This window comes from Silene latifolia, chromosome 2 (assembly GCF_048544455.1).
Source record: "Silene latifolia isolate original U9 population chromosome 2, ASM4854445v1, whole genome shotgun sequence".
Lineage (NCBI taxonomy): Eukaryota > Viridiplantae > Streptophyta > Magnoliopsida > Caryophyllales > Caryophyllaceae > Silene > Silene latifolia.
This window is the reverse complement of record NC_133527.1, coordinates 6,764,000-6,778,862: the sequence shown is the minus strand read 5'-3', so window position 1 is coordinate 6,778,862 and position 14,863 is coordinate 6,764,000. Positions and strand designations below refer to the sequence as shown.

Below are 14,863 nucleotides of genomic sequence, written 5' to 3'. Positions count from 1 at the left end.
AATTCAATTACTATTATTGAGGCTTTCCCTCTCTCTAGATTTTAGAGGGAGAAAACTCTCTCAATTAGTATGAAAAATCTTAGAAAAAAAGAAGGTTATGCCCTCTCTTTTTAGTTGTCTTCCCTTCTATTTCTTCATCTCTTACCTCATTAGAACTTATTTTATCTCTTTTACTAGAATAACATTCTTGATTTTTACCTTATTAAAGATTTGACTTTATTTGCTCTCCATTTTAGCTTAGAAAAGCTTATTTAGTCATAGATCTTAAGATAAAAGTTTTAAATCAAGAATTGTATGAGAGCTTTTTTGAGATTTAATTTCTGGATTGTAGCTAAATATTGTTAACCATTGTGTTGGAAGTGTTGATTTGCTTGATTGCTTTCACCTTTTGATATTTATAATGGTAATAAAGTAGATCTGAGATTACAAAATTTATCTTCTTGAATGTTTTTTCCAGATTTCATTCTTAGAGTTGTTGGTTTCCTGTTTTTGTATGACAATTTTTTTTAAGTGAACCAAATTCCATTTCTTTTTAGTCTTGGATATATGCATTTGTTTCGTCGTGTCTTATTGTGAGCTATTTTTTCTTTTTTTGTTGGGTTGTTTCTTGTTCAACTTTCTCTTATGAGAAAGTCTTTTGTTTTGCCCTTTGTTTTTTTGATTCTTTTGGTAATTTGAGAGTTTTCGACTTTCTTTTACCGCTTATATCCGCGAGAATGTTATAGGTTGATTTCGATTGATCCAGTTTCCTTTCTTTATCAAAAAAAAAAAAAAATACTATTTGGTACGAATGTGCAAATGATATACTCCACATGTACTACGTGCTACAACACTCATTTTGTTAGTTTCCTTCGATGTGTAGCTAGTTGTGTACTTATGAGTTGTAAGTTGTAACCAATGGCCGATGTCAGGACTCAGGATGTACGTAGGAGTTTGGGTCCCTAAATAATTTCTCTCTTGCATTTCGGACAACTTTAGAGTTGGAAGAAATACATTAATTTGTTTCACAAATTCTCATTTGTGACGGCGATATTCGTCACAAACTTATGACGGGTACCGTTTCTTTTCACAAAATACCCATGGAAAGGTGAGTGGAAAGCACATGGGGGTGCCCCACCTTGTCCTCTCTCCCCTTTTTGTGAGAGGTCACAAACTTGTGACGGGATTAACCCGTCACAAGCAAGACTAGCTGTAGGAAAAGTTTTAGTGTTTTGCCGTCAGAGTGCGGTTGTACCCGGCTCCAATCTGAACTAAATCAGATCATATACACTCAAAAAAATTTGTCTATACATTCTTTGATTTAGGGCAGTTTACTACTTCCTCCATTCAACTCCACTCTACCTATTTCACTTTTGTATACTATTCACAATTGTGTATTCAATTTCGATTTTCTCTCGATACGTAAGTGGAAATATATTCATGTGTGATCTTGTTTGATTCGTCTTTACGAGTACATTAAAAATATCAAACTTTTATAATTTTTGCAAATACGTAGCTAACGATATTTAGCGCATAAAACACGCGTTGGCAAACGTGAAAAAGGAAAGTGGTAGAGTGGAGTTGAATGGAGGAAGTATATTTTTAATATTCGAACGGTCTCATACTGTAAAACGATCTTACACGTTACTAGTCCATTCATTATAATAATGGACATACACTATCACTATCATCTGACCTAGCTCATTCATTAAATTCACTTAAACCAATTCCAGACAATTGGTTTGTTGTCTGCCTGATTGAGTTGTGACTTGTGATCACTTATTATTATTCATACATTATTACGTTTTTGTATCTTCCTAGTATTAATATTTATATATACTGTTTATTCTTATATTATTATTATTATTGTCATCATTGTTCTTCATGATCTATCATCTTTCATGCCATTCTGTCCCATGATGAATAATTCATTTACTCTTTTATACAGCGACTACAAAAACTGAACTTCGTAGATGTGAATATATGAAATGCAATAATTCTGATGGCTCAGGCTCACTAAATAAAAACATGTTTTTATTATTTCAATTCCGTCTTTTCAATATTATTATTATTATTATTATTATTATTATTATTATTATTATTATTATTATTATAAAGGGATGCGCGCAGCTTTCATTAAAATAAGAATATTATTATTATTATTATTATTATTATTATTATTATTATTATTATTTTTATTATTATTATTATTATTATTATTATTATTATTATTACTCGCTTTCTTCTCTATTGTGGAATATAAAACTAGTAAACTATTTTACGCGAATATCAGTCTTTTCTTTCTATGAGAAAAAGGCCCAGAATGGTCTGTTTTGTAAAATGGAAACCTCCCGGCCAAATTACTTGGACACTAGGTCCAATGTAAGTAGTATCGTCGTGTGAAAACTTGCATATATAGAAGAAACGGATTATCAATCTGTCTCTCTTAAAACGACATTATCATAGTTGACTCGTTCTAACTTTATAAAACGGATATACCCTTTTTAAATAAGAATTTGTGCTAAACTAATTATTGAACTTCACTAAAACTTGCCCTAAATTTCACCATTATCGTACGTCCTTAGCTTATTTACCCACTGCGGTAACTAAAATACCCCTGACAAACTGAAAAGATGCACGTATGGTGGAAGTCAGGAAGTGTGAAGGAGAAGGGAGAAAAGATGAAAGTAGTCAAAATTCAAAGAGGTACATACAAATTATACTGACATCGAAGTGTCATTTCATTCTACAGTCTTTTCTTCAGGTTATAATGTGCACGTACTAGTCTCATGGGCCCTACTTTATTTTCACAAATTCATGCCTCTTGTAATTTGAGTATTAATTGGTCAAAACTTTTGCATCTTTTCTTTCTGGATAAATATAAAAACGAGTTGATTTTCATCGAAGACGTTTTAGTAAATATCGACGACGTTTTAAAAAAAAAAAGACGATAACTGCCCTTGCACTCATCCACCACTTTCTCTCTCTAAAAAATTTCCGCTCAAATTCTACTAAAAATCAACTAAATTAAAAAAAAAAACCAACAACAACAATTAACAAGATTAATTAACATGACGGATCCCGAATCACCGGTACGTAAACAACTTAATCCCTTCATTATTTGCTTAATTTTCATTTTTTTTGCGCATCGTTAATTCTATTCGATAGTTGATTTACGTCACATATTAACTTAGTAGTAGTGAAATTGCGATTTTTCAACGTAAATCTGAAATTTGTCCCCCAAAGGTTGAACCATGGACCAAAGTTGAGATCCAACTTTCAACCCAAGGTCCAAACGTTGAAAACCAACGTTTACCATGGTCCAAACGTTGGATTTCCACGTTTGCCATGGTCCAAACGTTGGAATCCATTGTTTGGCCATGGTTGAACGTTGGATAAACCAATGTTTGGCCATGGTTGAACGTGGAGTTTCCTTGTTTGGCCATGCTTGAACGTTGGAAACTAATGTTTGGCCATGGTCGATTGTTGAGTCTCGTGGTTTAGCCATAGATTACTCGTTTTATCTTGTTTTGCTTTCGTTTTACGCAATTTATTTAGGTTATGTATCGTTTTTATTGTTTTACTATAGTCTGTATTGCTTGGAACAGGTTTCGTGGGAGAATTTTGGCAAGAATTCAATTGATTACAACCCGTTGTTCGAGACTACTTTAGATTTCGAAACGCGTGACGATGCTTTCAATTGGGCTAATAAAGTTGCATTCGAGAATGGGTTTGCTTTGGTTAAAGCAAATAACGGAGCTAAAACCAGAAAAAAGAACGGGTTGTTGGCAAGTTATTTTCGATGTAAAAGACATGGGTTACCAACCCGATCAGATGATCTTGAAAAGCCAAGGAGGTCGCAGAAGTGTTCATGCAAGTTTCGTATTCATGCCGTTCAAAATTTCCTGTCTAAAAATGATCAAGTGACGATAGTGTGGAACATTGTAACCTCCGAGGGTGGTGGACTACACAACCACAACTTAGCCGTTTATAAGGACGGGTATCGGCACTTTGCGGGATTGGACGCGGAAGAGAAGGCATATATTAGGCAACAAACTATGGCCGGGGTTCTACCGAGGGATATTAAAAATGCTCTTCATTTGAAAACCCCGGAAAAACCTCAACCGTCAAGCACCCAACTATATAATGAAACAAGGAAAATTAGGAAAAAAGTTAGGGGTGAAAGAAACACCGCTCAGCAAATGTTGGCTCTAGCGGTAGAAGCGAAATACGTCTATTGGCACGAGATTAATTCCGAGACAAAAGAGATTAGTCATATTTTCATGGCACATCCTGATTCCGTGAATTTGTTCCGGGCTTATCCTTACGTGGTTATGATGGATTCGACGTATAAAACTAACACGTACAAGAATCCACTCATTGAGATGGTTGGTGTCACACTCACCAGATCGTCCTTCTTAATTCCATGTTCGATGATGGGAAAAATGTTTGGGACGGAAGTTGCAACACTATCATGCCTTTGAAGACCCGAACGGAAGGCAGACTACCGTACGGTATTATGTGGATTGTCCTACACCATAGCCATTAGATGCGGTTGCATTCTAGAAGCCCCCCCCCCCCCCAGAGAGTCTGCTTGTGCCGCCACTTCACCCCGCTTGGTTGACCTACCGAGATGCTAGTGTTGCTCACCTAGATACGTTGTACCAACAGAAGATTGAGAATTGGCAAGCATTCATGGGAGAGACGCCGAGAAGACGTCGTAGAAGTCGAAATTCTGATACTGCGACAGTTATCTCAATTGATAGTTGTTCGGATTGAAAAAAATATAACCGTTACTGATGATTTAAATAAAAAATTATTAAGTTCACTTGTGTAATATATTTTAGGGTTTTTCTCTTGTATACCCCTGTGTTTTTTGTTTAGGTTTATACAAATTCTGAAATTTCTGGAAAAGCATACAAACACATAACAATCATATTACTAGTTCTGAAATTTATGGAATTCATAGCAACTGATACAAATTTGGAAATTTTTGCAAATACCCACTACTTCATAACAATGGCTAACATAAGGAAAACAAACAAATACAAGATACACTTGAAATAAAACTTCATCATCTTTGACAAACCCGAAATCTCTTCTTTTAAACCTATAACTTGCTCTTTCATGACCGTTCCACTTGATGCATCATCAACTTCATCTTCACATGCTATCTTCAACCTTTTTGTTGTTGTCAAATGATCTTCAGTCAATCACGTCACAAAATTATTGCAATCTAAACATTTAAATTACGCTTTCATTGGATTATTAATTGACCCGAAAATCTTGATGATAGCGTTTTTGCCACAACGACTGCAAGATTGATTCTTAAAATTAAGGCCTTCAATTGGGTGGTTTCTCCACATTGAGGATGATGTCGACATAAGTAGAGAGATGAAGAAGAAAATTGAAGGGAAAAATTTGGGGCAACTTAGGAAGTGAAGAAGAGAAGAAGATGTTAATGTAGTTGAGATTTAGGAAAAAATGGAGGGAATATAACCGTTACAATTCAAAAATCTAACCGTTTGAAATTCAAAAAATTGTTACCGTTATCAATTAAAACATTATAACCGTTTGAAATTTAAAAAATATACCATTATAATTCAAAAATACCGTTATAATTCAAAAATACCGTTACAATTGAAAAATACCGTTATAATTCAAAAATACTGTTACAATTCAAAAATCTAACCGTTTGAAATTCAAAAAATTGTTACCGTTTTGATCCGACTTCTTATAAATAGCCCTTGCTATGTCCATTTCAATCATAACATCCCATCTTAATATCTTATTCACTACAATAATAAAATGGTTCTCACAAATACTCAAAAAATCAGAGCTTATCAACTAAGGATCGATTCAATCGTTGCAGATTTACCAGTGTTAGTGTCTCGCCTTGAATTAGTCGTTCCAAGTGCGACTGTATGACACTTGCTTGAAAATCTTCCACTTGGCAGCCTTTGTATCATCCTAGCTGGACACCCGGAAGGTATACTAACTCCAGCAGTTACTGATGAGGTTGTTTCTGATGAAAGATTAACCGAAAAAAATTGGGAGTTTCGCAGGTTAAAAAGTGATGTCCTTGTCTATTTTGAGCGCATACTGACCGTGCTCGATTACGCAACACTATCAGAATTATGTGCCGGTAGAGTGTTCAACCTAGGAAATGTCAAACTCGACATCATTGATTTCTATTATCAATATGTTGCTGCTCAACCTGAAAAATTTGAGGCCGGAGACGATTTGGAAAATTTGTAATCGTCATCTTCATCAGCCGAAGATAATTAAGTTCAATAGTAATTTAATTACGTTTTAATTAAGTTGTATTTTCAATTTACGTCGTCGTTTAATTTTCATTTAACTACGTTTTAATTCCCGTTGTATTTTCAATTTATGTTTTACCTTATTAAGTTGTATCTCTGTATTATGTCCTATTGTTAAATTGTATCGTGTTAAAATTAAGTTTTTGACTATGTTTAATTTCCGTAAACTACGTTTAATTTGTATCGTTTAACTATGGATTGATCAATAAAAAGATTACTAAAATTAAATTAAGGAAAACAAAAAAAACATAAAAAATATCCATACAAAGATACTAGAATTAAAATAACATAATCCGTACAAAGAGGCAAACATAAAAAATAAAAAATAACTAGTCGTCATACACGTCTTCATAGTAGAGACGCATGTCCGCAAACAAATACTCTAGAGTCTCTCTCTCCGCCTCCTCACTAGTTTGTTGGAAGACGTTCTTGAATTTACGACTAAGAGCTAGGGCGACCTCCGGCTCCTCATGAAACTCGACAGACCGAAAATGGAGGCGGTGTGAGGGGGGATACAAATAGGGGTGTGAAATCTCCGCATACCAAGTCATGTACCCCTCATCATAATCGAAAGGCATATATGCTTTAGTTTACAGACGCCGTAACGGTGTGACCGAATTTTCGCTCTCTCATGTCCTATCGGGCTTTTGCCCGAACTCCAGCCTGTAATTCCCGTTCCCCGGGCGAGACTCAACAGTCGAAATCAGCATCAGGACCGGGATAGCCCGACGATACCCAAACTGACGCATGCACCGATCCGGCTGGTACGGCTCTACTATATCAAGATGCTTGATAAAACCCGAGTAAAGCAATACTCTACAAGCTCCCCGGGGACGGTTCCCGTAGGGTAACCATCGGACATGCTCCGACCTAAAATCGTCCAAACTATGGCGATACATCTGAAAAGTATGAGAATCGTCCTAAGCCCGAGGCAAGCGGGCCCAAGCCTCGACTAGAGGATGGTCCTCAAGAAAGAATCCAGCACCGGGTCGGAACTTGGGAAAGTACTTGTATATCCATGCCTAGAGTAACGGTAGACACCCACTAACACCAGTACTATCTCGCGGCGCGATGCTATCCCTAACCGTTGGTACAAGTAAGCCAAACAAACGACATCCCAAGCATAGGAACCAACCCGGTCAAGACTATCAAACAAGGGCAACAACTGAGCGTTCACCCTATCACCACTCTTATCCATGAAAAGAGTATGACCCAGTAAAATCAAGAGGTAAGCCCGTAACGAGTCATGCTCGTTCCCTAGGTGAACAACATTTCTCAAGTCTGATGTAAGTAAACCACCATTCTTATAGCGCGGTGGCACAACCTCGGACTCAGAATCTCCATAAAACCTCGCAATCTTCCCCCTCAGACCACTATCATCAGCCTCGGCCAAACCGTCCACACACACCAGCTCACCAGTAATAGGTATCCCAAGAATATGCTGGACATCATGGAGCATGATACTAATCTCTCCAAAAGGCATATGAAAAGTGTTAGTATCCGGATGTCACCTCTCGATAAAAGCACTAAGGAGGTTATCGTCTAGACCAGTGTTAAAACACTCCCTCAAAATCCGAAGCCCGATCGCCTCTACCCTAGCGGCAACAGCCTCACTGAGACATATCTCCCTAATCTCCCTCCCAGTTTTCAGCCTCTTGTAGAGCTTGATCCACGACCTCATATTCTCCGGGTTAGGGTCCAACCAACAGTTGAACGCAACGTGTCCACCAAAACTCCGTAAGATGGCAATGTTACTAGGACCATCAGGAACGGGTTCTCTCAGGATCCAAGAAGTATCCCTCTTCCGCCTCCTCAACCTATCCGTGCTAGAGGATGTCTCTCTAACACTCGAATAGTGTCCTCTATGATCCCGGCCCAACCTCTGAGTTAACAATCTCTGCGATGATGGGTTCTCTTGGACCTGATACTCTCCAACATCACGACTCATCCTCTCTAACTTGCCGGTAACTATCGGCGACCTCCCGTGACCTCGCCTCCTCCGAATCACTACGGACGTGATCGGGAATAGGCATCATAACCATGCGAGACGCCTCTCGAAGTGGCGGTGGATCTTGGTGGGCCTGCTTAACACACAAACGACGCTTTGACATCGTAACAATCCGCCCATCGGTACGGTCGTTTATGGGTGGCGGAGGCGGAGCTTGCATGATGGCCTTTCCTCTCTCATTTTGATCTCCCATCTGAATTAATAAAAAAGGGTTGTTAGAAAACACACTAATCGACTAGATAACTTATAAAAATAAAAAAATCGGCAAATAATAGCAAAAAACACGGTTTTTTGCTATTAACGTTTGAAACATGGCCAAACGTCCATGGTCAAAAGTTGATTCTTAACGTTTGACCATGGACGAAAGTTGAATCTTAACGTTTGACCATGGACGAAAGTCGAAATTCAAAAATCGACCATGGCCAAATGAAGAGAACCAACGTTTGAACCATGGCCAAACGTCAAATTCCAACGTTCACCATGGCTCAAACGGCCAATTCCCTCATTTCACCATGGACAAACGGCTAATTCCCACGTTCACCATGGATGAAACGGTCAATTCCTTCCTTTCACCATGGCCAAACGGCCAATTCCCATGTTTCACCATGGCCAAACGGCTAATTCCCACGTTTCACCATGGATGAAACGACCAATTCCCACGTTTCATCATGATGTTCCCTTCCCGATTTTTTTCGACTCAAATTCGACACCAACAACAACATTATTCGACATATAATTGACCTATTTTATGCAAATAACTATACAATTACAACTAATTAGCAAAAAAATTAACAAGAAAAACAACAATACAAACAACAACCTATCTTTCAAAACTAATTCAATAAAGTTTAATAAAACCTAAAATAATCAAAACAAATTCAATTAACTAGCCAAATCGAAGCATATAATCAATTAAAACTAACAAATAAAGTCATATAATCTATTAACAACAACAATAAATGATTTAATTTCAATTACAAAGCTAATTTTGTTAAAAAAAAAATTTACTAACCGGATAGGTGGTGGTAGACGGTGGTGGCGGTTTGCGGCAGTGGCGGCGTGGCAGTGGTTGTATGTGGTAGCGGTGTGGTGGTAGGAGGTGGTGATGGTGTTTGATGTTGGGAATATTTGGGGATTTTTGGACTTAGAGAGAAAAGAGTGGAGTTACTGAGATGTGAGGGGCAAAATTGTCTTTCGGAATGAAAACGTCGTCGATGTTTACTAAAACGTCGTCGATATTTACGAACCGGGTATAGAAACGGTTTTTATACTATATATAGAGACATGTTAAGAAGATTTAAATAAAAAGTTTGACGATAAATATCATGAAAAAATACTTGTGTCTTTCAGGAGGAAGACCGTACTTCTTCCACTCAGCACTAAATACTCCCTCCTAGTTTGAGTGTTGGTTCCCTTTCTTTTGGGCATCAAAATTAAGGAAATGAATTTGGACCACACAAAACACCCTACCCCACATGAAATTGAATTTGGACCATACAAAACTTACCAAAAAAGGAAAGAGGAACCAACACCCGACTAGCATGGAAAAGGAAAGAGGAACCAACACTCAGACTAGGAGGGAATATTAAATAAACTTTAATACTCTTTTTTTTAGTAAAAGGAGAACGATTAAATTAAAAAAATGGGCATGCAAAATCAGTCCAGTACAGCTAAGGGGGAACGGGAAATACACGCAAGTCTAGCAAGAGAGGATGAGGGACAAAACGCCGCATCGACGTTGATCTTAGACCAACTAAGTAGAAGAGGGGCCCAACGATTTGGGTTGAGAAGGGTAGCATGAACGGGATGGGTAAGGGCAGGAGATGGGTGGGCGTGAACGGGCTGGTACCAGGTAGTAGGGCAGGGGTTTGGGGGGCCTGGAAGGGGTTATAGGGTGGTGAGCAATGGTGGTGAGGTGGGTGACAAGAGTTAGAAAGGTCATGTGCTCGGGCAGAGAAGGTGTGGCAGGGGCTAGGGGCCTAGGCAGTGGAGCTGGTAGGCCAGAGAGGAGGAAAGGCTAACCCAACTGGAATTAATAGGCGTGGTTTTACTGGAAAATATAAAGTCGTTGCGCCGGAGCCAAAGGCGCCACACAAGGAAAGAGAATAGAGTCACCCAAGATTTGTTACTGGAGGTAAAATTTAATTTAATTCAAGGCTGGAGGGAGGGGGAGAAAAATGAGGGCTGGACAATGAAGTTGTCCCAAACACGGAAGGCGTGACTACAGTCGCAGAGGATATGGAGTGTCGACTCATACATAGAAGGGTTAGAGCAGGTCGTACACTGCGGAAAGGGGATGATCGATCTTTTATACAGGGTGAGGTTATGAGGGAGTTTATCCCACCAAGAGAGTCAAAGGAACAACTTGATGCGAAGTTGAGAGGGGATGTCCCAAAGCCAATGCATGTCATCACATATGATATTATCATATGAAATGGGACCTTGATTCTCTAGAATACAATCTTCCTAGTCATATCACCAAAGCCATCTTATCTATCCCTCTTTCATCCACCCCCATGCCTCCCCATGCCTGATGTCATCTCCTCTTCCCTTGTGTTATGCAATTCTTTGGTTTCTCCTCTACTTTAATTGTTGTTTCTCATCCAATTATGCATAACTAAGTCCCTTATGCTAGGATTTAGGGGATCCGCGGTTCTATGATGGTATCTAAATAAGAACAGTAAAGAACAATAACAAAAATAAAGCAAGATGAATGAAGAACAATTGAAATTACTGAAATTGGAAGGAAGGAATTACAAGTTTAGATCCAAAAATAATGAAGCAAAGTAACGTAGAAAGTTTTTCTGTCTATATCGTGATACGTAAACTGATTGTTCAGCCGCCTTTTATACAAAGATGGCTAAGATTATTAATTAAACAACTAATGGGCTTAATTAACAACTAAATCAACACGGCCTGATATGCAAAATAGTCGATCGACTAAAAGAGCAGTCGATCGACTATTCTCCTGACGAAAATGGCCGATCGACCAAACAAGCCTGTCGATCGACTTTTCTGGAGAAACAGCAGCGTACATCATCACTTTATCATGCTTCCGTCTTCACGCATTCCAAGATGATAATTCCCGAGCTTAACTTCACTAGTATCCCGAATGCAACTCCGGGGACGGGTTTTGACTTGTTTACATTCTTTCGGGTCCAAATCTGCATAAAATACAAAATAACCCAAAGTAGTCGATTCATGGGAGAATAATAGCTAGTCGCTACTAAATAATTATAGAAATGCGTGCAAATAAATAGAGAAAATATATGAAATAGGCACGCATCACCTTGCTTCCAAAAACAAAAACTTTAATACTCCGTCTCAATCAATTGAAGTGTTTTGAGTTTGGATGCACTAGGAAATCAAACAAAACAAGAAAGATATTCATTTTACATTTCCCCCTCTTATTTTTTCGATAAAATACGTTGGTTTGTTTAACTATTTATGTAAAGTTACAAATCAAAACTGCGCTGTTTCCATGTCAAAGATAACACCTCGGTTTAGCAAACCGCTATATTAAAACAGTTTTATTTAGCAACCTTAAAACTGAATCGTCTCTACGGTTTTTCAATTTAGTTTTTATATATAATATTTTTATGAATAAAAGAAAGTTATGGAAAGAATGTGAGAGGAGCCAAGGGCCAACACACCTCTCATTAAAAAAAAACAATCAACTACTCATACATTTTGCACTGATCTATAACGAATAGTTTTTATATTAAAAACAGGGGCGGAATCAGGAATGTTATCTACCTAGGGCTAGATTTTACAATTTTTCAAAGTAACATGCAACAATAATTTTTTTTTCTTTAGTTTAAAATATACCGCACAACTATAGTGACGAATTATTTATAATTATTCTACTTCATAGCTACTATAGTGACGAAATTATTTATATTGAACTACTAAAAGATTTAAGCAACATTCTTGTAAATTGATATTCATACTGTTAAATTTTGAGGGAAATTTGAAAAATGTATAGAAATCATTGTAAAGAAGGAAGTATATAACTTTTTTTTATACCATATTACACTCATTAGTCGCAAAATTATTGACAACAAATTAGATAAAGAATAATCACAATATATCTCTACTTATTATAAGTTATAACAAAGGGATATGGAGATAGGAAGACGCAATATTAAACAAGGCACAATAAAAGTGAAGAAAATCTTCACCATAAGTAAGGAAGACACGATCAATGTAAAGAAAATATTCACCACAACATAATGAACTATGGACTACGGAGTACAATAGCTAAAACTTCCAGTAAACAAAAATTCCACGCAAATTAAAAAGGAAAATGAGTCAATAAAGGTAAAGAAAATCTATCTAATAACAAAAACATCCTTCGTAGTGGGATTAGAACACGGGTACTCTGTACGGAAAGCAAATAGAAGATCACTATCCTACACCCCAGACTTGGAATTGACATTCAAGTACTAAATATGCTATATATTTTTTCCCAAGAAAAGTACTCGGGCTTTAGCCCGAGAAACCTAGCCCTAGATCCGCCCCTGATTAAAAAGGATAAGAAAATAACCATTAAACGATCCAAAAATAAACCTTGCCTTTGGGCTGCATTTACATACCTGTTAAATATTTGGATGCTCCTTTAGGCGGTAACCCAAATAAACTTTTAATCCGGGATACAGTGGCCCAGAAAATTTAAAAAAGGTTTGCTTTTTGGAAGGTCGAGTTAATTTTAAACGCTGGAAGAGGAGTTCTCATTAAATATGTCATGAACTCGCTACCTCTCGTTTTATATGTCCATGTTTAGGATACCTAAATGAGTCTTGAAAAAGATCACCGGTCTTCAAAGAAGGTTTTATTGGGGAAGAAACAATGAGATGAATGTTATCCTATTGATTAACTGGAATATTATCCAAATACCAAAAGTGATGGGTGACTTAGGCATGAGTGATTTAAAGATTAAAAATGCAAGCATGCTCTTTAAATAGTGATGGCGTTTTTCAATAGAACATGAGGCGCTTTGGAAAAGGATTATTTGCTCAATACATGAATTTAACCCTGACAGAGTGTTTAAAAGGGAAGACAGAATGGCTAAGTTTGGTTTATAAAAGTCGATGTGCTCTATTAATGGTTGAGATATTCACATTGAAGAAGTTACAAAACAGGGTATCAAGGTACGGATTAGAAAAGGAAATAAACTCGGATTTTGGGAGGATTTCTGGATTCGAAATATAACTCTCAAAGAAGGGTTTCCTAGGCTCATTAGTTTGTTAATCCAGAAAAAATAAGTGTGTAGCTGACATGGGCGCTTGGCAAGGCGACAATTGGGTGTGGCAACTTAAGTGAAAGAGAAGATTGTTTTAATGGGAATTATCACTATTAGATCAATTAAACTTGATAATCGAGGGTTTCAAACCTTTATTTAAGAGATAAAGACGATTGCCATATTTGGTCTTTTGATAAATCAGGATTTATTCTACACGGAATTTTTGTCGACGCCTTCTATAAATGAAAATACAATGGAACAAATCGAAAATATTGGTTCAGTCAAGTTTGGAAAGGACGTGTACGACCCAGGTATGAGATACTTCTCTGGACAATACTGTGAAAAATGGTGAATACCAAGGATAAGATATCCAAGTGGAATGAGATGGCTTGGGAGGAGATGAGATGTATTATTTGTGGTGAGGACTTTGAGACTCTCAGTCACTTATTTTTGCATTGCAAATTTTCTTGGCAGCGCATGGACTGGTATTTGTGATGCTTAGGATACACATGGATTTGTCCCTTAGAGACTGATGACGCCTTTCTAATATGGTATGATTCTCACTCTATTGAGTTTGAGAAACGATTTTGGGAAGTATTCTTCATTGCTATAGTTAATCTTATTTGGGAATTGAGAAAATAAGCTATCTTTGAGAACAAGACACCTAACTGGTATTGTATAACAGATAAAGTATTTTTTTAGAGTTGGGTTATGGTGCAAACAATGGATGGAAAATATACCTTATACCTTAGACGAATGGTTGAATAATTGGAAAACGTTGAGATCATGGAAAGAGAAAAGGATAGCGCAAAGAACGACTCTTTGTCTTGGTGTTTGATTCTGACACTCTAGTATTCTTTCCGCTCTAAATACGGTCACCTTTGTTGTTGTTGTTGTTGTTGTTGTTGTTGTTGTTGTTGTTGTTGTTGTTGTTGTTGTTGTTGTTGTTGTTGTTCTTGTTTCTGCTCTTCTTCTTCTTCTTCTTCTTCTTCTTCTTCTTCTTCTTCTTCTTCTTCTTCTTCTTTCTTTTGTTGTATCCTTCTTTGTAAACTTGTCTGGGACCCAAGTAGCTGTAAGTCTCCGGGTTTATCCCTTCTAATTAATAAAAAAAAAACTTGCATTTACATGGAGGTATATTTTCGTAGATTTGGAATATATAAGACATAACTATAAGAGATATAACTGAGAAGAATTGATGTATCTTTATTAGCATAATAGCAATGTATATATACAAGCTAGTAACTAAGATCTAGGACTCAATTAAGGTAAGACTAGAGTTCTAAACTTAAGAAGATACAATTAACTCTAAGG

General features: G+C 37.1%; 1 protein-coding gene across 1 annotated transcript; it reads left to right on the top strand.

Annotated features, from left to right (window-relative positions):
• The first annotated feature begins 897 nt into the window (after window positions 1-897).
• On the top strand, window positions 898-4,463 carry LOC141632946 (protein FAR1-RELATED SEQUENCE 4-like). Its single transcript, XM_074445447.1, has 2 exons — window positions 898-921; window positions 3,588-4,463. Exons 1-2 carry the CDS (start codon window positions 898-900, stop codon window positions 4,461-4,463), a joined length of 900 nt encoding a protein of 299 aa, XP_074301548.1.
• The last annotated feature ends 10,400 nt before the right edge of the window (window positions 4,464-14,863 follow it).

What these genes read in the sequence shown, in the direction of transcription:
- LOC141632946 (XM_074445447.1), top strand. Translation starts at nt 898, where the DNA reads ATGGCCGATGTCAGGACTCAGGAT. An exon ending in CCGATGTCAGGACTCAGGAT is followed by an intron (nt 922 to 3,587) that starts GTACGTAGGAGT and finishes TGCTTGGAACAG; the next exon opens with GTTTCGTGGGAGAATTTTGG.